Raw genomic sequence first — 23,355 nt, forward strand, 5'->3', positions numbered from 1 at the left:
ACCTTACAGTAACGAAAATTTGTCCGATGAAGTAACATCACACAAAACTCCAACGATAATTACAACAACAACATGGAGTGAGTAAATTTTTTATATACATATAAAATTTTTCACATATGAGTGGTCTACATAACAACAAAAACACAAATGCCAGCCGTTTACATAAAATCACTTCAACTACACTCATTCGCACATGCGCACTTTTTTAAAATTATAGTTTTTCTATAAAAAAATGTGCTTGATCAACATTATACAACACTTGCTATACGCATGCGCGGATAGTATTCACCGTTTTGAAGTTCAAACTTAGGCACACGATATTACATGTCCATAAACACTCAACTCTGTTATACTTGTGTAAAATACGCTTCACTGAATTCACAACACACACACACATTAGTAAAAGTGCTCTCCTACGTAGGAATTGTTTTCCCTTCATCGTCCTTGTCCTGTTCTTTCATTTCTTTCTCAAGTTCTTTTAAACCTTCGGGTAATGTTGTATCTTCTTCTTCGCTTCCAGTCCCTGCAACAAATTCCTCATAAGTGGATTTCTCATTAAAAGGCCTTGGACCTAATAAATCGATCATGTCGTCTCTGCTTAAAACTTCTTTGTCCAGTAATCGACGAGCAACCTATAACACAACGAGAAGAAATGGGTCTTTACTTTGTCACTTCCAATTAAGAAGTGATTAACTTCTTGTTTGGGCCTGTTTTGCCATCATCGTGACTGGTGTTCACAATTTAAACACACAGTAAGTTTTGCAAAAATGACAAAACACTGATCAGGAAGATTGGCGTCGCGACTATGCGGTAATAAGTACGAAAAAATCGCAACAGTTACAATGGAATCGAAACACAGTAACAGCTACAAAAGAAATCGAAACACAGTAACAGCTACAATGGAATCGCAATACGGTAACAGCTACAAAGAAATCGAAACAAAGTAACAGCTACAAAAGGAATCGAAACACAGTAACAGCTACAATGAAATCGAAACACAGTAACAGCTACAATGAAATCAAAACACAGTAACAGCTACAATGAAATCGCAATACAGTAACAGCTACAATGAAATTAAAATACAGTAACAGCTACAATGAAATCAAAACACAGTAACAGCTACAATGAAATCGAAACACAGTAACAGCTACAATGAAATCGAAATACAGTAACAGCTACAATGAAATCGAAACACAGTAACAGCTACAAAAGAAATCGAAACACAGTAACAGCTACAATGAAATCGCAATACAGTAACAGCTACAATGAAATCGAAACACAGTAACAGCTACAATGAAATCGAAACACAGTAACAGCTACAATGAAATCGAAACACAGTAACAGCTACAACAGAAATCGCAATACAGTAACAGCTACAATGGAATCAAAATACAGTAACAGCTACAACAGAAATCGAAACACAGTAACAGCTACAATGAAATCGAAATACAGTAACAGCTACAATGAAATTAAAACACAGTAACAGCTACAATGAAATCGCAATACAGTAACAGCTACAATGAAATCGAAATACAGTAACAGCTACAATGAAATCGAAACACAGTAACAGCTACAAAAGAAATCGAAACACAGTAACAGCTACAATGAAATCGAAACACAGTAACAGCTACAATGAAATCGCAATACAGTAACAGCTACAATGAAATCAAAACACAGTAACAGCTACAATGAAATCGCAATACAGTAACAGCTACAATGGAATCAAAACACAGTAACAGCTACAATGGAATCAAAACACAGTAACAGCTACAATGAAATCGAAACACAGTAACAGCTACAATGAAATCGCAATACAGTAACAGCTACAATGGAATCAAAACACAGTAACAGCTACAAAAGAAATCGAAACACAGTAACAGCTACAACAGAAATCGAAACACAGTAACAGCTACAATGAAATTAAAATACAGTAACAGCTACAATGAAATCGAAACACAGTAACAGCTACAATGAAATCGCAATACAGTAACAGCTACAATGGAATCAAAACACAGTAACAGCTACAAAAGAAATCGCAATACAGTAACAGCTACAACAGAAATCAAAACACAGTAACAGCTACAATGGAATCAAAATACAGTAACAGCTACAATGAAATCGAAACACAGTAACAGCTACAAAAGAAATCGAAACACAGTAACAGCTACAAAAGAAATCGAAACACAGTAACAGCTACAATGAAATCGAAACACAGTAACAGCTACAATGAAATCGAAACACAGTAACAGCTACAATGAAATCGAAACACAGTAACAGCTACAATGAAATCGAAACACAGTAACAGCTACAATGAAATCGCAATACAGTAACAGCTACAATGAAATTAAAATACAGTAACAGCTACAATGAAATCGCAATACAGTAACAGCTACAATGAAATCGCAATACAGTAACAGCTACAATGAAATTAAAATACAGTAACAGCTACAATGAAATCGAAACACAGTAACAGCTACAATGAAATCGAAACACAGTAAAAGCTACAATGAAATTGACATAAAAGAGCCAAGCAGAAATCAAATCTTGCACAAAAGAAGAAAAAAAATATAAACTTTGTGTCATAACAGGCTTACCAATAAATGCTCTCCATCTTAGAGTATACAAATAATTACACTCCCATTAGAGGGCTACAAATAAGCACAACCTACTTTTTCAACGTCTTCTTTGTGTTTTATCAGCAATTCTGTTGTTGTTTTATAGGATGTATCTATTAACTCTCTTACTTCTTCATCAATCATCTGTGCAGTAGCTTCACTGTATGGCTTATCGAGGGTGGCCTCCCCTTCTCGTGGTAACTCGAAAGATATGTTTCCAACTTTATCGTTCATCCCGTAAGTTACAACCTAAGAAAGAAAATGAGATGCTCCATGGTTTAGAGTAAAATCTTAAAAAAAAATTTCTGAGTTTTGCTACTGAAAGTAACACATGTTTCTCTCTGTTCTGGAAATACTTTCTCTTTTAGTTTCTAAGATCTAAAGACGGTTGAGCGATATTATTTTTCTCTATGTTAAACCCAAACAATATCACACAAGTAAAATATTTCAAAACTTCTGCTTCTGAAAAATGCTTGCACTAAATGAAGAACACAATAACATTGTAGAAAAAAGAAAAAAAACTCTAAATAAGGATAAGATTTCTGCTCTGTAAATTTTTCCCCAATGCATTTAGAATTTTATAATCCTTTCCTGTTCTAGTTTTTCTGCAATCACACACTACTTTTCCATGTCCACTCTGAATAATGCATGATGAACTTATTACTTACAGGTGCTCCACTTAAGATGAATCTGATGTATAATGCTTAGGAAAGGCTTATCAAAAAACATTTCTGTTAGAATTTAGTAGGGCGTACGTGTTACCTGTGCGTAAGCGCTTTTCGTGATTTTACTGAGGTCGTCTTGAGCACCTGTTGTGATTCTACCAAAGAAGATTTCTTCTGACACGCGACCACCCATCGTCATACACATCCGATCAAATAACTGAAATTTAAAAATAATGTTAAAAAATGTGTAGCCATAGTTATCTTTCCGCTTTATGTTCAGCGAGAATTAAACTTATTTTCACTATCAAAAATGTAAAGAGAACTCAAAATAAAACACTGGTTGAAGGAACAAATTTGATAACGGACAAGACAAGACATATTACGCAAATAAATCTGCTGGCTTTCTAAGAAATGTGGATGGTCTGCTACAAACTAGTTTACAAACCTGTTCTTTCGAATACAAGTACTGTTCTTTTGGAAGGTACTGAGCATACCCTAACCCTTTTCCACGTGGAATGATAGAAACCTAGAAAAACAATCAGGCTCGCAGTAAACGTTTGTGACCCTAGTTGCAACAGCAGTGAGCGAAAATTGTTAGCAGCATCAGAAACTCGCAACAGTATACGAAGCTCGTAGTAGCTAACTTGTAGAACAGAATGCGAAACTTGTAGTAACGGTAGGCGAACCTTATAGTAATCGCATCCGAAACTTGTATTAACAGAACATGACACTTGTATTGCATTTACAACCATTCGACGCATAACAACAAATGCTAAACTAAATGTTTGCTCTTGGTACTATCACTGCTTCAGTTAAATGGGTACCTTACTAAATAGGTAGAAACAAAACACGAAATACACACCGTGCAAAAAAGTGTATATTCTTCTTTATTTTTTACGAATTCTGAATTCTTTGTCTACTTAGTATCTATACCTTGGCGTCACACGCTGCCCCCGATACCCAGCCTTCAACGTTCTCGCTTTTTTTACAACAGGATAATATAAAGCTTGCAAAAAAACAATTTAGAGAAAATATAAGAGTATATTATCGCAATTTAGTGTCGCAATCCGTTACAACAAAAATATAATGGAACAGTTTCATCTATTTTAATATTTTTACCTTTAGCAGTGGATCTGCATTTTCGAGGAACCAACCAGCCACAGCGTGTCCAGCTTCATGGTAGGCGACCGTCTTTTTTTCTTCAGGTTGTAACACTTGGGTTTTCTTTTCGAGACCTAAACACGTTTAAAATTACTATTTTTTAAACTTTACATGAAAGGAAAAACAAAGTAAAGCAGGATGTAGAGAAAAACAACTAACCAACCCAACAAAAGCGATTGAACTTTTTAAAAACATCAAACATCATACGTACCACCGATAACTCTTTCAATAGCAGCTTCGAAATGCTTTAAGTCAACCTTTTCTGATAAATACCTGGCAGCTATTAAAGCAGCTTCGTTACACACATTCGCTATATCAGCACCTATACGAAGGAAAATAAACTGCCGAAATTGATCATTACCAAAAACAGATGTTGTTCGAAATTAAATTTAACTTTAAATCAGCCATCACCACAAATTTAGCATTAATAATAAGTTTTATTCCTGTCGAAACTGCTGATCTGAAACAGTTTGTTTTTTATTCAAATCAGAACTTTACTACCACACATAACACTAGCTTAACCATGTGCATAATTAAACGAAAAAATTCATCAAAGCGATGCGATGTTTGTAGGGACATGCATCTCACTTAGCATAATCTTAGAACCGCTACAAATTTGGTGCAAATTTACAACTTGACGTTAGTGGTTCTGCTTTAAATCAACCTAAGTAAAGTTAAGGTAAAATTTCATTGTATAACAACAAAATACAATTTGAAAAAAACGTTATTAAATTATTAGCTAAATTACTGAGACCAAAGCTGGCAAATAAAGCTAATGGGAGGTTTTTTAAATAAAAAATAATCGCTTTTAATGAACATTACATGACAATCGTTTCCGAATTAAGTGAATTCAAAACGCCTAAAGTTAACTCTTATATAACTTTAAGATGAATTTTTTCAATTCGTTAACACATCGTACCTGTAAACCCTGGCGTAAGAGCAGCTAATTTTCTGGATACTTCATCAAAGTTCAAGTCGGTTTTAATTGGTCGCAAATGCACTTTAAAAATCGACACTCTAAATAAATAGATATTTAATAAACCATTTATTTTCCAGGAATGAGAATATGATGCAACCGGTCGTACTACAATAAATAATAATTAGACAAGGTCATTTTTTATCACAAATTAGCCAGCCATTGCATAATAACACTTGTATCAGGGAAAGTGTTTTTTACATGATAAACAGGGCAATTTTCTATTGTGTCCACAATGTTTCTGATACAACGGTTAACATTAAGTCCGGCCACCAATAAACAAAAAAGAGAGACAGACCTTAGTAGCTTCGGCATCATTTCCTTACCTTTATAAATGACATATTTAATTGGCCTACCTTCCCTTGATATCAGGTGGCGGTATGTATATCTGTCTATCAAACCTTCCAGGTCGCATTAATGCAGGATCTAAAACATCGGGTCGATTGGTGCCAGCCAAAACAACAACATTTGATGAAGATGTAAAGCCTACAAATGTTAAATGAAAATGATCTTACTTCTTAATAAACTGTATATACAAATTTTTAAGTCCTTAATGAAAAACCTGTGCTTATTTACACAACAAAATTCAGACAGAAAAACAACATACCATCCATTTCAACAAGCAGTTGATTCAAAGTATTCTCCCTTTCATCATGTCCACCAAATGCACCAGTCCTTCCTCTTGCACGACCAACAGCATCGATTTCATCAATAAATATAATACATGGTGCATTTTTACGAGCTTGTGCGAACATGTCTCTCACACGAGCTGGTCCAACACCAACAAACATTTCTAAAAACTCTGAACCTGACACAGACAGGAAAGGCACTTGTGCTTCGCCAGCTGTTGCCTTAGCTAACAATGTTTTACCAGTTCCAGGTGGTCCAGATAGTATTGCACCCTACAGAAGTGCATGGTTAATGATAAAATATACTAGCGGTTAGTATTATTCATAATACTTTCGAAAGAATTAAATGAGCTTGGTTAGGTTGCTGAGGATAGCCCAAATCGTTAAAGAAGTTAATTCTTAAAAATTACCGAAGATATCATACTCTTTTTTTCTTATCATTATATAAACTTTAGTGATTCCAGTGCACACGTACCTTTGGAATCTTTGCACCAAGTTCCACATATTTTTCTGGATGCTTTAAAAAATTAACAAATTCCATGATTTCAACCTTGGCTTCCTCACAACCAGCAACATCCCTAAACAAAGAGTTCAAATTTTCTTGAGATCCCATACACTGGAATATTCTCTCCAGTCATTTCAACCACCATAAAGAAGTAAGAAACACATTATTGTAAAAACTTTCAATTCACTACAACAATAAAATAGAAAACAACAACAACAACAAGAGCAACAACAAGAGCAACAAAACAAAACAAAAACAACAACAACAAAACCAATAAAAAATTCACAACTCACAAAAACTTTCTTACTTAAATCTTGTATTGATACTCGTCTCTTTGTTGTAAAACTTTGCCGTACTTTGCCCAACACCAAATATCCCCTTTTAAAAAATTCAAATAAGATTTCAAAAATGTGATACACAGCACAACATAACAGAACCGTAAAGAACAAGCAGTATAGTATCAATTTGCGATCATATGATTTATACAAAATCTTTTATTTGTCTGTGTAGCAATCCATTTTAAACGCTTTTGTCCTACAATTACCTTCAGCACATTCATCAAGCTGAAGTAAACAAGTCTTTTCCTTACCATTGTTTCTTTTATCAAGTCATAACATTTTTATCAAGCTTCACTTTCAGATTTGTGATACAAATGAAAACTATTTTTGCCGCTTCAATATACCACAAAATATTTCCCGACCTAGTTTACTGTTTGAACAATTACAATACAGAAAGACAGAAATAAAATCGTACGCCTTGTCCTTTTGAACCAGTACCAGATAGCCTTCTACTGAAGTAAATCAAAACGCCAATAATCAAGAGGGTTGGTGCCAATTTTAAAAGTTCTTTCCTGAGAAAAACAAGATCGAAGTAATCATCATTATCATCATCATTCTCGGCGTAACGTAACCAAGTGAAAAAACAAAAAATAAATTAGCTACATAATATTATGCTCAGCAATAGAAATACATTGAGGGATAAAATCTACTATTCTTTAGCGTAAAGGACAACTATATCACTAGAGGCAAGTTCGCTTCATAGACTTTTCTCAAAATCTTCCCCTATTATGCTGTAAAGAACAAGTAGATACATTGTATGTTCCACAAATTAACAAGTTGGATTTTATCTTATACATCTAGTTAAACTTTTTTAATTAGAATCCCCTCCATGTCAAAAAAATTCATGACATGTAATGTTATTTCCATACCAGGCTTGTTAACACATCTACATTTACATCAGAAACACAAAGTACTTACGCCCATTCAGCTTCTTTAACATACGTGACAGGAATAAAGTGAGCAGGATCTATTCCCAAATCATTTTGTGATTGCTCAAGACTTCTTTCGAAATTTTCAACACTCCCAATTGTAAAGAAAAGATTGCTCTAAAAAATTAGTGCTGTTCATAAAACGTTGAGCTTAGAGTTAGCTATAAATTTTAAGTAGATAGAAACAGACAGCAACAGACTTGTGACACAAAAGATTGTCTATTGTCTCCACAAAAATCACGTTCAGAAAACCGCTATGACTATTAAGTTGTTGTTATACATTTTTATTTAAAAATTATTTAAAAACATACGCTTTAAACACACTAAATATACCAAATATTTAAAATGCTAAAGTAGTCAACAATAAACAATTGATTAACTTGAGTATAAGACTATTATTCAAGTAATTTATTTTATTTAATAAAGTCTCTAATGCCTGCCCGTTTCCAATAAACTCAATCTAAAAATCTTGAAAACTTAATAAATTCTCTGGGTACAACAAGAAGCAGTGTTTAAAAGAATAAAAATAGTTTTTCCTATAAAATTGCACTTCTAAAGCTTTGAAAACGCTTATATCAAATTCTGAGCAACGTTTCATCATCATTCTCGGCTTAACGTCCGTTTTCCATGCTAGCATGGGTTGGACGGGTATATATTAATGACCTCTTCCAATCTGATCTAGACTGTGTTAGATCTAAACTCAACCTCCTCTGTATCAAGTCTGTCCTTATAACATCCTACAAAGTCTTTCTCTGTCTGCCTCTGGGCTTTACCCCAGGAACTATCAAGTATCACACTTTCTTACCCAATTATCCTCCTCCATTCTTTCCAAGTGTCCCAGCCAATTCAATCTTCTTATCTGCTTCCTAGCTCATCTGAACTCTTTCTGTCCCACAGACTGGCATTACACACCCACCTAACCATTCTCATATCATTCTTTTCTAAACGGTTAAGATCTTCCTGCTTTACTGCCCATGTCTCACTACCGTACAACATAACACTTCTTACACTTCAGGCCTTATACAACCTAGCTCTTACTTCAATTGACAAGACTCTGCTAGTCAACAAAGGAGGTATAACTCTCTGAACATTTTTCAAGCAGAACCTATCCTGCAAGTAACACTTCTTCCAACTGCCCAACATATCACCTAAGTAACAGAAGTTCTCAACTATCTCTAAGGAGCCACTGTTGTACATCATTAAAGCTGGAAATATTTCATTCTCTATAATCTCACATTTGCAACGCTTGCATACAAACTGAATGTCAGCTCTTAACCTTCCACCAATACTACTGCACTTCTTATGAACCCAATGCTTGCAAGTCTGACAAATTATACAACAACGACATTATTAAAATTAAAATTAAAATTATAAATTAGTCAAATTACTTTTAAAAATGAAATTGTGTATGAAGCAGAAGAAAAAGGTTAATAAAATGCATGCCTGGGTTGGGTTTCCTTTTAAATATATTCTAGCAGTACTTTTGTTGGCAATAACAACTCTGTCAACTTCTCCTTTTTCTAAGTAACCAATCCTAAATTCTTGCCAGTTGATTTCTTTACTGGGACTTGAGGAGCGCATCATTAGGTAGGAACCGAAAAGAGCAGCACCGGAAAATAACATAATGTTTTGTTGATTTGCTTCAAAGAACTCTTGCCACCATTCTTTTCCATCTTTTTTCCCTCCAGATCCACCACCTGATCCAGTGGGATTCTTTGGTTTGCCTGAAACAATCCGCAGATTTGTCACTTAAGAAGTATAATTAAATATAAATACAAAAACATTTTTATCCAATTATACTTTATAGCCAAGTTCTAACTGTAATTTTGAATGTGTTTATTCTTGTGCAATAAGATTTCACAATTTTTTTTTATTCTTTTTTTTTGAAAATGAACACTTTCTCCAATAGGTTATTGCGCACTTTAAGAAAAAAGAGTAAGGTTTCAGTTAAACACTAGTGGTACATAAGGAATGACACTTTAATACTAATGTATTACTGCTAGAATCTTCCTTACCTGAACTTGGTTGCTTTGGTGCAGTTTTCTTTGCTGCATTAGGAAAAAACTTTTCAAAGCCTTTAGGTGGTTGAGAACTGTATAACTTTTTTATGCTCGAATTGAAGTAAGATAAGTATGGACGACCACTCTCCTAGAATAAAATAAATAAGAAACAAAATAAAAACAAATTACTCTTTCCATTGTCCCCTGGGTGGAACATTCTATACAACTTTGGGAATTTTCTCAAAGTTCTCTGGAATTTATATGCGTTCATACATGAGAGAATTGTTTTTTGTGGCTGCAGCTTCATCATTGTATTTATGAACAAAAGCACCAATATGAATACTATTTCGCAGTTATTGTAGATGAGAGAAAAAAGGCAAGAAAAAACAATTATTAGTGGTGTAAGAGAGAATTCTGTATGAATTCGTATCATGATTTATGCAAAAATTTAGAGGCTGTTTTAAGTTTTAAAACCGAAAATTTGAGCCTGTTTTTTCTTTGTTTTTATTTTCTAAAAAAATCTGAAACCTGATTTTCTTATAAAACATAAAGTCTGTATATAACACGTAAAAATATGTGTATATACGACACATACGTAAAGTCTGTATACAACAAAAGAAATAAATTAGCATAATTACTTTCTAGCTGATGTCAGCATTTGTAGAGTGACATCACCAGCAATTTTAAAAATGAGGAAAAACAGATCTATAGCACGTTTAAGAGCACTTTCCCCATTATTTTAGTATTTTATTTTAATTCTGTTATAGAGATATTATTGGTGTATTATATACATTCTGTTTTACGCATACAAAAAAAATACTAGCAAAATAGTAAGTTTGTTCAAAGTGGAGTATACATGACATATATAAAATATCTTTATCATTTGTTAATATATCTAATAATATGAAACTAGACAGACTGGAGAACATTTTTAAAAATAATATTAAGGATAATAAGTGCTCTCCTACACAGATATTATTTCTAATTTATATTTAATTTATTTATTTAAGTTTTCCCAATAAACAGTATTACAACCCTTTTATTTAAAAAATAGGCTTCAGAAGTAATTCTAATGGGCCTTTACATTGAAATAAACAAGTCACATAATGGGATGTAAATCACGGTACTAGGAAATTTTCATTCAGTTGTGTGAAGGATGGTTTATAGTGGAAAATATAAAGTTACGTAGAAGAAGAATTACCATATCAAGTAATATCGCAGTTCGACGCTTGCCTAAGGATAATTTGGCAATACAAAAATCATCTGTATCTAAAATAAGTATTTAGTCTAACACAGGACATTATTTTCATCAGCCCATCACTCCCTTTCTGCTCACTATTTCTTTGTTTTCCTAAGTCATATGCCATCAAATTAGTCAACTTCTGCAGGGATGTTCAAGTTATTGATACATTTATAGCCATTCTTGCATAATAGCTACGCATTTTAACATGTTGTTGTTTTTAATTGGCTGTACAACTTTTTTCCCATAGCTTTTTATGTGCACTCAAAGCTACATCTGGATATTTTATTGCTTTTCCTAACTTTTACTTAGTTGATTTCTTTTAGAAAATATGCGGAATTGGTGAGTGAAATCTTGCAGAACTTTTATTTTGTAAAATTTAAAATGTTTCAGGGGAATTCTTAGTACATTTTTTTAGATGCAGGGTTTGGTTTAGCATGTCGCAATTCACCTACTACTACTACTTACTTAATTTATTTTGTAAAGAAGGTTAAAATACAAACGCAGCTAAAAGCTGATGTGGATCTATAACAAAATATTAAAAATTAACTAAAAAGCGTAAATAATAAAAACGACTGATTGACCATTAGAAGGTTTTAGAGCCTAGTGTAAGAGACTAGCTAGAAATTGCAAAACAAGACGACTATAGCTCAGGATTGTTGCATGCTAGAAAAATAATAATAAATATGATGAAATAATGAATATAAAGATATAGCTATAAAGGTAAAATATATGATACAATAAAAATTTTATATACTAAGTAAAAAAAGTTGTATAAACAATCAAATAAAGAGAAAATTTTCCTCAATATTATAAGTATTATATTCGAAAGAATAGGTGTTTATTTTCTTACTGTACATTGCAAGATTTGATTTAAATTCAGGATATCTGTCAATGTATTTTAGTTCATTAGGCATTGCATTCCAAGTTTTCGTCCTCTATAATTAAATCTATGTTTATCCAACATGGTTTTTACTGGTTTTTACAGGAGATATTTCAAACTGATGTTTCTGTCGCGATGTTTCCGTCGCAATGTTTCACAATGCTTTCATCAATGTTATTGTAATAGATACTGTGCATTAAGCACAATAACCGACGTCTGCACAGGTATGAAATGGAGTTCCATGCAGCTGAACGAAGACAATCACTAGTAGGAAGATTATTTTGGCAGGTGATAGATAACACGAGAAGCATGTACTTCATCAAGTATTTCTAGCTTTTGGAGAACAATTTCCCCAAACAGAAATATTATAGGTGACAGACAGTATTATGTTTTGTAATAGAAACTTGAAGTGTTGCTCTGTCTAAAGCTACCATCCGTTTTAACTGCTTAACTTTACAGTTAAAGTTATCTCTGACAACTGTGACTTGGTTCTTCCAATTCAGCTTATTGACGATAACTACATCTAACATTTTATGATTACTGACAATTTGGAAAGGTCGATTCTCCATAGGGATTTCTTGTAACAGATCAATAAAGCTTCTTTTAGATAGAATCAATATTTTAGATTTTCCTGGGTGGATAACCATTTGTATTTTGTCCAATAGAAAATCGATTATAGGAAACACAATATCCTATAGTGTCATTAGCAAACATTTCGATGGTATCATTTTGTGATGAGTCAGGCAGGTCATTAGCATGACAGCTATAGAATCTTGGTCCCAATAATGAACCTTGTGGTACTCCTTGGTCAATGGGATAAAGGCTTGAATCACTACCTGATACAGTTGTAAATTGATTACAGTCGAAAAGTTAATCTTCACACCAATTTAGCAAGTTACCAGACACACCCGTAGCTTGCAATTTACGTAACAGTGTGACATGGCATACACTATCCAACACTTTGCTAAAATCGATTAGTACAACTCCCACCATTGCACTGTCTCTGATAAGATCATGTCAATGTTCGGTTATATTTAACAGATGCAGTTCTGGAGAGCGACCTTTTCTAAAACCCTATTGATCTATGCTTAGCAGTTTGTTACTATAAACATGCTTGTCAAGAATTGAGCCAAAATTTTTCAAGGTAAACAAAGAACAGATATGGGTCGGTAGTTCTCACACTTAGATTTACTTCCCTTTTTTCGGATACAACTGACTTTAGCAATTTTGTATCTAGAAGGATATTTATGTGTATCAAAACTTGGTTTTGCAATATAATGAATACCACTTAAAATACTTGTACCAATTAAGTGGAGACCCTTGGAGATGATTGCATCATGTCTTTGTGAACCAGTTTACAAAAAAACCTTGCAAATCCTATTTTTCCATCAATCGATTGTGCCACCTGTTTCTATTGTGATGGTTATGAAACAAGCATTAACAATGGATAAATAAAAACACAACGTCTTCACAGTGGTTTTCTTTTTTCAGTCAGCAAAATTTTGTGAACTTGGTTTATATTCCTAATTCTGTGATTGTCACATTAGTGTGATAATACCCAGCTATCGTTGTCAAAAGATTTTCGCAACACGTTTGGTTTAAAAATTTTTCATGAAGAACATATACTTTGCATTCTTAAAAAATATTTTTCATTACATTTTGGTTAAAAAATTTTGAAAATAGCTTTTGAAGCATAATAACAGGTATCTTTGGGGATAAAAGTATTTTTAGTGGAAAAATTCCCTCTTCACTTCAACAGCTGGTTATGTTATAAAGGATTACCCTGTGCAGAACCCATAATAGCCTCCTACGGTACTGTTTTGATGATTTTTCAAGCAAACAACAGTGCTGTAATAACCTAATACAGTACAGATTTTGTCAGTTTTAAGCTGTCAACTCCGACCTGAACTATTGCAAGTTCATTTAGATTCTTGCAGCTACAACTTTATGAATCCACCAAATCTGGTTGGATTCTCGTGACTCTTACTTCTCGCGAATCTGTTTATTTTCTCAAAATTTCACTACACGAATACCATTTTCATAGTTCCTTTCTCTAATATAATTGTTTTAATATGAAACAATATGTATTTTCTTTTAGGTAAGTTAAAGATTATCACAGTCAAAACTTGTCCTGAAGAAATACACTATTTTGATATTTTGTGCTTTTGTTATTTTGTACTTCATATTTTGTGTAAGGGGGGGGGGAGGGGCACAATACCTTAACAAAAATACCCTTCGAAAGCGGGGGTCTGGGAGAGATATACTAAACATATCATCAAAATGAGATTCAATTTATTTATAGAAACATTTAAAAAGGATAATAATAGAAAAATCCTAAACAAAAAAAATCACAATCAACTAAAATGGTATCATTGGCAGGGAATGTAGGGGTTTATTTATATGTGATTCACTAATATTGGATGAAACTGTGAGACCAGAATCAGATTTTGTTCGGCCCCCAAACATCTAGTGTGAAGGAACCTTGGGAAGATTCAGAAGAATAGTTACCTCAAGTGGATAAAGTTGGGCGAGTATTTAATTTGCCAAAGACCAAAATGGAATATTTGGTGGGGTTTAAATTTGGCAAACGGTGAATTATGTTAAATTTGATGAGTATTTAATTTGGTGAATAGTCAGTTATCAAAATTTTGGTGGGTATTTAATGCTCGCCAAAATTTATCCACTTAAGGTAGTTAAAAAGCTCTGTTAAAAATCAAATTTCCATCAAGTATAATTCTTTGATCAAACTACTACAAATTATTCAACAGAACTATGCAGTAACCGTTTATCTTGGCAGGGACATTCTATATGGGAGAGTGAGGACCCTAATTGGGTATGTGTATAGCTCAAAATGAGCATTAAATACTCTAGGACTCCCTATCTAAAGCCATTGCCACTCCTGGAAAAATAGACAAGGTATATAGGTTCTGCCCGGGTAATAAACGCTGACTGGATTATGTACGGCAGCTAACACAAAATACATAATCAGGGCAAGCCGGCTTATGTACGACACTTTTACGTTATTTCTCACTTATAGAACAAACATAATCAGGGCCGACCGTTTTTTATATCATTCGTCATCGCTTCTGAGAAGCAAATAGCCCTGGTAGCAAAGTTGTAGCTGCAGTTGCAAAGTTGAAATTTAATGGAAACTTAATTTTGGAATTCGCAAGTTTAATAACTTTTCACCAAACTTAATTCCCGCAAAACGAATAATTTAGGTTATCCCCAGAATTCGATTACCGCGAAAAATAAAAATGAGCCCACACATCCGCAAAATCTAGTTCCGTGAAATTTAGTTACTTCAAGTATATTATGTTGAATTGTACTTCAAAGAGGAGTTTATACCAAGAAATGCAGGAGACTTTTTTTTCGCTATACCTAGTTTTCAAGGGTGTTTTATCCTGCAGAGAAAAATTACGTCAAGACTTTTTGACCTGGCCTGTCCAGCTATTATATCAGCGTTCATAAGGCCACCGTCGAAAATATGTTTGGTTAACATCATTTCTAATTACAAAAGTGAGTCGGTCGGTCAGTCAGTCGGATAAAAAATTTTCCCGAAAAATTACAAAAATACTATATATATTTCACAGCCACATTTTGTTATTCGTTTTAAATGTACGCCAGTTGTATTTTAAGCCTCTGTTTCAAGTTCTATTTTGTCAATGTTGTTCCCATGGTTTTCGCTTGTATTGCCGCATAAATGCGAAGCAGGAAAATATAGCACTGAGTAGCGCAGCGCAGTCTCCTATCGAAATAACATTCGAACGTAACAACCGTAATTCGGAGGACCGCTGAAAAGGTAAATGGTGGATTTTGTTGCATGTCGAAGATTGTTCGTGGATTGTTTGGTTTATTTTTTACAAATTTACCGATTCCCTGACTTGACTTTCGCCTTTCAAAGTGAGTCGGTCGGGTGACGCTAACCAATTAATTATATTTTTGAGGGTTGCCTCACCTGGTCACCACAACATAATCAGGGTAAAATCAGGCTATGTATGCATAATCTGTTGGTCCTATTTATAAACAGGCTATTTTTGCAATCTGGGCAGAACATATCCCTTGATTTGTGAGGCTACCCATGTAAAATATGCACATTTTCACCGACCTAAAGACAAACACCAGATCGAAGTACCACCATTCAATCTAAGTAATGTGCTGTCCTGACTTAGCTAGCTACAAGGTTATAAGAAAACTTTCTGATAAAGAAGAACTTAAAAAAAAACAGTTCAAACAAAGTATTACGTACCAAAACCGTGCTTCTTGAAAACACGGTTTTTCCTAGATTTACAGCTTTCAAAAGCGATGACATGTTGTGTCTGCAATACCCAACTAATTTAGCCAGATTAAGTCCATTAATACTACACCGTATAAAAGGAGCATTAATTATTCCTCGTCCTGTTTCTTCGATGTATTCTGCGTGTTCCTGCTGTCTAGTGGCAATCCATATACTTTACTTCGCTTTACTTTCCTTTCGCTTTTATTTTGCTGATTCATCAAAATCCGTAACTGCGCATAGGAATCTGTAAAAAGTCGGTAAAAAGTTACAAAACTCTGGCATAGTGGACGAATGTTTCTGACCAAAGTTTTTAACCGCCCTTATTTCTACCGACAAACTATTTTTTACTGTCTTTATTTTTTTCCGACTTAGTTTTTCGTCAATTTTTCTTTTTTACACCAAAATGACATGACAAGAAGAAAAGCAAAAGGATATATTAGCCAAATCCCAGTTTTGGTTGAAAATCTGTTACAGATTTTATTGCATTACTTCAATTTTATAAACTATACAAGCGCAGTTCGAAAAATTATACCATGTGACTACATTGTGTACTGACTTTTTATACAGATAATGTTCAAAAAGAGTCTTTCCTCCCGCACCGGGAATCGAACCCGGGCCGCCTGGGTGAAAACCAGAAATCCTAACCACTAGACCATGCGGGACTGTGAGGAGAAACTATTTTTCAGTTATTATTTATGACAAATACAAAAGTTATATAACTTAATTTGCGGCACAAACGTTAGCAAAAAATTTTTCTCTGAAATATTTTACATAAGATGCCCTCCAGTGTTGTGCTTGTCGACTTGTGTCCTTCTTTATTATAATTTTTCGAATTGATGTAAATATATAAAATAACTCTAAGAAATTACTACTTTTATTTAAGAAATATTAAGTTGGATTCACACAAGTTATTTTAAAAAATGTAGATTCATATTGTATAAACAAAAATGAATAACGGTGGAGAGCGTACTTTCTAGAAGTGGCCTGTCACGATGAGTTTGCGTTAAAAAGTTAGATTTGTCATTCATCATCATTTAATCATGTAAATAAACTGCAAATAAATAAAACTGTAGCCAACAGAAAACAGCACATGAATTTAAGTTCGTTGCGTACGTACATTGGTGGTTCATTTTTCAGATTATTTGGAATATTCTCATATTTGCCTGCAACGAGACCAGCAGATAACATTATGGATCTATCTCCCGCTGAAACCAAGTAAGTATATAACTTTTAGCCAGCAAGGTGGTGGCTATCCCTAACCCTAACTCTAACCCTTTGTTTTCCTTTTATTCATAAAATTTGTGAACAAAAGTAAGGCCTCCGTTTACCCCAGAATCTACTAGCTGGCCTTAATAACAAGTTTCAATGTTGATGTTGATGTTGATTGGGGGGAATACTCACACATCTGTTGAAACAACCTGAAAAATGGCAGGCAATAAAATGCAGCATTTGGTGGATAGATAGATAGATGTGCATATTTTACATGGCTAGCCTCACTAATATCGAGGGATATACCCTGTCTATTACTTCAGGGTCCTAGAGTATTTAATGATTTTGTGTTATTCAAAATTGTTTATCACAGATGACTTCTATGAACTGATTTCAGCGCAAACAAAAATTGTATGCTGATCAATATATTGATAATAAAGCAAATCCTGATACTGCAACATTAGCTATATGTTGCCTGAAAACTGAACTGAACTGCGAAATGTGTGGAACATTTTAATTTGGGAGCCTAAAATTATCATTGTGACGCATATATGTCCCGCGGGCACATTTGCAGTGACGTATATGTACGTCCCGTGAGATCAATAATTATTTAAGGCATAAGTATAAAAAAACGGTGTGATCTTATAAAATGCTTGTAATTTACTAAAACTTTATATTGATACATTAATGTAAACATTTTTACAAAGTTTAGGTGATTAAAAAAAATGATTTTTTTCCTATATATACTTGTGCCTAACTCTATACGATTCTTAGTTTTTTCTCCTAAAAGAGATCCCGAACCTAAATTCTCCTAAAATTGCAAAATTTTAAAGTTGTGTCCACCCTGTTGAAACATTTCTTAAAGAAATATTGCAATGTTTAGCCTGTAGTAAGGTTTTTTTAAGCAGCCTTCATTTGTGTATTGATCAACATCATTTTGTGTTTAGGGTAGCTACTTTTGCTATGAGCTGATTTTGGTTTCCCGAAGCACAATTTGGTAGTGCTTTGGGAGTGGTTAGAACTAAAGTTGGTTATACTGGTGGAAAAACAAAGTTTCCAACGTATCACAATTTGTATGTATTATTATTAATATTCATTATTATTTTTCATTACCAGATTTGTGTTGGTTTCTAATAAAGAAATTTTTGTAATTTTAACATTATTTACACACAATTCTTCAAAGTAGTCACACAACTGTATGTTGAACTTTTGCCTGATTCTTTGGTACACTTCTAAATAAAAACGCTAAAAGCGGCTTTGTAAATTTCAAATTATAGCTTTACCGTTACAGATATTATCATCTATATAATATTTAATTCAAGTTAAGCCTAAATTAATAACATTATATGTTTCAATGTGGTTCCATCACATTAAGTTATAAATCTCCACAAGTCAGAACTTTGTTTTCGCAACTAATAAATCATAATAGGCGGTGGCCATTTTCTTACCTCACCATTATGGCTATATTTTTTTTAGAGCTAATCACACAGAAACTCTTCAGTTGGAATATAATCCAAAAGTGACTGATTACAGAAAACTGTTGGATATATTCTGGACAAACCATAACCCAGCTGCAATCAACAGACCACAGTACATGTCTGCCATTTTTTACCATGACAATGAACAAAAAGACCTGGCAGAAAAGACCATGGCAGAACATCAGAAGACACTTGCTCGAAAAATACAAACACAGATTTTACCAGCAGATGTTTTTTATGATGCTGAAGGGTGAGTTTTGTTGTTCTGATTGAAAGCAAAGGTAAACCAACCAATTTCGGTTTCCTGATGTTGTGACATAGTTTTATTAAGTAGGGTTTGATCCAAAAATTCTGGACTATAGCGGTTTGGGTCCCATATGGAATTGGTATAGGATATCCTGTAGGGAAAATTGAGTTTGCATGTCTTCTCTTATAAGAGTTAATAAATGCATTATATTTCTGTTGCATTGGAAAATTTAAGTTAAAATTTTATTGTGACGTAGCCTTATATTGTTTAAATGTTTGCGTACAACCATTCAGGACAAGAATGTGTGATAATTAAGCCTGACCTGCAATGGCAAGACTAGGAAATGAAGATATCGTTTTTGCAAAAATAAGACTCACAAATATAGAGGGATCTACCCTGTCTATTTCCAGGATGGGACATGGCTTAAATTGGTAGTCCTAGAGTATATTATACTCGCCCATATTGAATCGTCGCCAAGGAATTGAACCCCAATCTACTGCACAAAGTACGAGAGTTGTAACCACTAAGCTACGGCGTTACAAAACTTGTCCAATTAAAGCATTACAATCTTTCATCTAACAAACCTTTATAAACCTTTCCAGCTTCTAACTTGCCCTTTCCTTAAGTCAGTTTTGAAATTCACTTCAGTGACTGATAAATAATATAACCCTCTTGCTAGACATATTTGGATATGTGTCTTTTTAAAGTCTTCTATTTCCCTTTAGTTCCCGTTAATAGCATATTCCAATTGATTATGGAGTGATTGGAAGTGAATACAAAAAATTGTTGCAAAATTTTTACTTTTTTCCGGATGATTGTATATTTTCACAATTCTAGATACCATCAGAAATATTTGCTTCGACGTCATACGACAATCTTTAAAAGTTTAAATTTATCGGAGCAAGAAATAATCAAATCCACAGTCGCTGCAAGATTGAACGGTTACCTCAATGGTCATGGAAGCATTAAAAGTTTAATGGAAGAACTTCCAAGTTGGCAATTGAACGAGAAGCAAAACAATGCTATTATAAGTGTGGCCGAAAAAAAGAATTGCGCTGGAGGCTATTGCGGTGTTCGATAATTCGATAGCATCTAATCCTGACTTGAAGCTGTTCAAGCTATTGTTAGTTGCCATTTTGCTTTGGCGAGGGTATCTTAAACAAACATAGTAATGGGTGTAGTTCGAAATGCGTCTTAAAACTTGCACCGCGCTATTTTGATTCCATAACTTTTTTATGGGTTTATTACCTAAGTAAACATTTAGTTAAAAAGTGTGTGTACTTATGTCAAAATATGTAATACTCCTGCTTTGAGCCTAACTCTTTTTCTCTGTAATTTCTTAAAAAATCCGGCTAGTTTTTCTAGTCCAACTGATTTTAGATGAATTACTACCAGCTATTTACGTACACTTTCGATACTAAATTCGATTTTATCACAGTCCCTTTAAATTAACATGTTTATAATTTGTGTATATATTACAATAACCTTAGTGATATTTACAAGTTTATGATATAGAGATACTGAAAACACGAAAAAGGTATCTTTATTGATGTATGTAAAATGCTACTTGAAATATATCATGAAAATTCAAAATTATTAGCTTTGAGCTTTCTATTTAGAACTTCAACGTGTAAGTGGGACCACGAGAAAGAAAAAGAAAACAGCTGTAGTTAGAAACTACCGATATGTTACGCTTAGATTGTTTGCTAGATCGCTGTGAAATTAGGTCTTATGCTTCTTAAAAAATTTTGATGGCAAGGTTTGTATAATTGAAAACCCGATTTTACGAAACAAGTAGTTACCAGCGTATACTACACGGGATGTATTAGTAAAAATGGTGTCCTGTCTGCAAAATACAATTTTGATCAGCTGATCCTGATGTTCAACCTCGTCCCCAGGGTCTTGGGGACGAGGTTGCCTGATGTCATGTTTTTTTTTACTGTGGTGCAAGTATTAGTGGATGATTACCTGTAATGGTGACAGATATTAAAAATCGAATTAAGGTTTGGCCATTATTTAAACTTTTATAGTCGTGCTACGGAAACACGAAATTGAAAAAATCTTGTTATTAACCCTCGCCCCTCTAATTTCAGAAAAATCATTTTCTTTTAAATTTTTTACGTACCGATAGTTTACGAGTTATTTTCATTTTTTTCCTTAAATAGATCTCAATTCCAACCTAATCTCCAGGACTTCTCAGTTTATCAAGATCGTAGTGCAGTTTTTAAAAAATGCTTTATTCTGTATCTGTTTTGATTTTTGATTTTTTTGCACAAGCATGTTTTGCTAAAACAGGGTGTGTCTGCGGGACCTTGGAAACCTTAAAACTAGGTTGGGTGACCTGAAGCTGGGTGAACTTGGATACCTCGAAGAATATCCATCATTCCTCATAAAGACAAATAAATTGAACAAAAAACATTTCTGTCTGGTTATAGAACATTGCCTCTTTGTTCTCGAAGTTTATTTATGCTTGTCACTGCTAATATTCCCAGATATTCTTTACAATACTCTTGTATGCTCGTCCCCAGGATTTTTTGCCTGATTTCAAAACCACTAGAGCTTCTTAACAGTGCTAATTTCTTCGCCGCCGGCCTTATGTCAAAAAAACATGGGGACGAGGTAAGTGGTTTAGAGTGTTTTTCTTGCGTCAATGTGCTTTGGAGCCTTTAAATATCACCAAAATTATAAAAAAAGCCTTAAAAGCAAAGTTTGGTAGACACTGTAAAAAGAGGTTAGAATTGGTTGGGGGTTCTAGTAAAAGATCTGAAAGAAATAACGCACTTTGCGTTTTTACTCCCAAGAGCACGTTTTATTGTCAACACGTATAAAATAAAGAATCTTCTCTTCCCATGACTCAAAACCGTTAAAGATTTAATAAAAAAAAGTTGTTCTGAAAAAGGCTCCAGATGCTTTGCTACGTTGTATCAACCTCGTCCCAGCGCTTCTTAAATAAAAATAACTAAAAAACACCGGTACGAGATGGGGTGTTATGTTCGTGATAAGTCGCAGGTGTAAAAATCGGAGCTTTCGTGACTGATTCTTAATGCTTTCGGTTTGTGAATTCGCCATCCAATTAAAGAATTGCTTGATTAATTTTATTTGTGAAAACTCTTTAGGCCTATCAATTAATTACTACAGAAGCTCCTTTAATTTGTTAATTTTTCCGGTCATTTTTCGAGTTTAGGCAAACTTGTTACCAATCTCCAACACGTTAATATAGGAGAAATATTTATATACAAAGTTAAAATCTGAAAAAAAGCTTTCTTTGGACCCAAAGTCGGACTTAAAACTTTTAAGACTTTTTAGTCTTTAAAAAGGGCAAAAATCCCTATTATAATCTTTTTGTATATTATGTCTCAAGCCGTCGTTACAACAGGGCGAAACGCCTTGATTAGTTAGGTTGACTTTGTTTATCCAATTTGACCGCCCTTGAATGACCTTAATTTTCGGAAAGACCCACAAGAAGGACTGGCAGTATATATTAAGCCATGGAAGTTTTATCGCATTCTCTCCCAGGATCTCTTTAAGACAAGATTTGTTTCAAGGAACTCTGGAAATGAGAATTAGTTTTTAACGAAAACTTTAGGCGGTGGAGTAGGAGGTTACGGGTGGTTTAAGAAGGACTAAAATAACTTTTAAAATTTTGTTTTAGAATTTAACTCAAAACTACTCCCTTATATCGGGGAGGGGAGTATTGGGGGGAGGGGGTGGGGGGAATACAACTTTTATAGCTCTTCCCCAACTTTTGACACACCAACATAACAGCAGAAAATTGTTTCTCCTTTTTCTGCAAAATTAATGCTTAAAAGAATGACCTATTGGTAAGTTTTCTTAAAAAATCGTTTAAAGAATTTTACGAAACAAAAGGAATGAAAGAGATAAAAATAGGTTTATTTTACACAGCGGCACTTGTGCCCATGATATGCAAATCTTTTATTGTTTTTCAAAAGTTTAATTTCCTCTTTATTCTTTTATGAATAAATAAACCTTAAACACACCAGTAGAAATGAAGTCGAACCCTATTCAAATTTGAAGAATAACCCCCTTGTAGACTAACCCATTCTTAAAGCTCTTTTCAGTAGCGATGATATTTTTCAGGGGGAAACATTCTCTACGTAAGCCTTTATTATTTAGAGCAGAAGTGCTAAACAGAAACATGTTCGTAGTTTCCTTGATTCTTCAACAAAAATATTTTTGTTGA

At 33.8% G+C, this 23,355-nt stretch overlaps 2 protein-coding genes across 2 annotated transcripts; one reads left to right on the top strand and one right to left on the bottom strand.

The window, feature by feature from the left end:
- Nucleotides 1-73: 73 nt before the first annotated feature.
- Nucleotides 74-16,469, bottom strand: LOC130614145 (AFG3-like protein 2). Its single transcript, XM_057435553.1, has 16 exons — nt 16,191-16,469; nt 9,834-9,966; nt 9,262-9,542; nt 7,808-7,935; nt 7,305-7,401; nt 6,859-6,929; nt 6,522-6,624; nt 6,025-6,319; nt 5,774-5,903; nt 5,361-5,458; nt 4,653-4,763; nt 4,400-4,515; nt 3,726-3,806; nt 3,378-3,497; nt 2,670-2,864; nt 74-632 (listed from the first exon to the last, which is right to left on the bottom strand). The coding sequence occupies exons 1-16, from the start codon at nt 16,251-16,253 to the stop codon at nt 414-416; spliced, it is 2,241 nt and encodes a 746-aa protein (XP_057291536.1). The 5' UTR covers nt 16,254-16,469; the 3' UTR covers nt 74-413.
- Nucleotides 16,470-17,310: 841 nt separating this feature from the next.
- LOC130613533 (peptide methionine sulfoxide reductase-like) lies at nt 17,311-20,467 on the top strand. Its single transcript, XM_057434864.1, has 4 exons — nt 17,311-17,435; nt 18,431-18,502; nt 18,906-19,157; nt 19,992-20,467. Exons 1-4 carry the CDS (start codon nt 17,311-17,313, stop codon nt 20,233-20,235), a joined length of 693 nt encoding a protein of 230 aa, XP_057290847.1. The 3' UTR covers nt 20,236-20,467.
- Nucleotides 20,468-23,355: the final 2,888 nt, after the last annotated feature.

The sequence above is a fragment of the Hydractinia symbiolongicarpus genome, chromosome 11 (genome assembly GCF_029227915.1).
Source record: "Hydractinia symbiolongicarpus strain clone_291-10 chromosome 11, HSymV2.1, whole genome shotgun sequence".
In the NCBI taxonomy this organism is placed as follows: domain Eukaryota; kingdom Metazoa; phylum Cnidaria; class Hydrozoa; order Anthoathecata; family Hydractiniidae; genus Hydractinia; species Hydractinia symbiolongicarpus.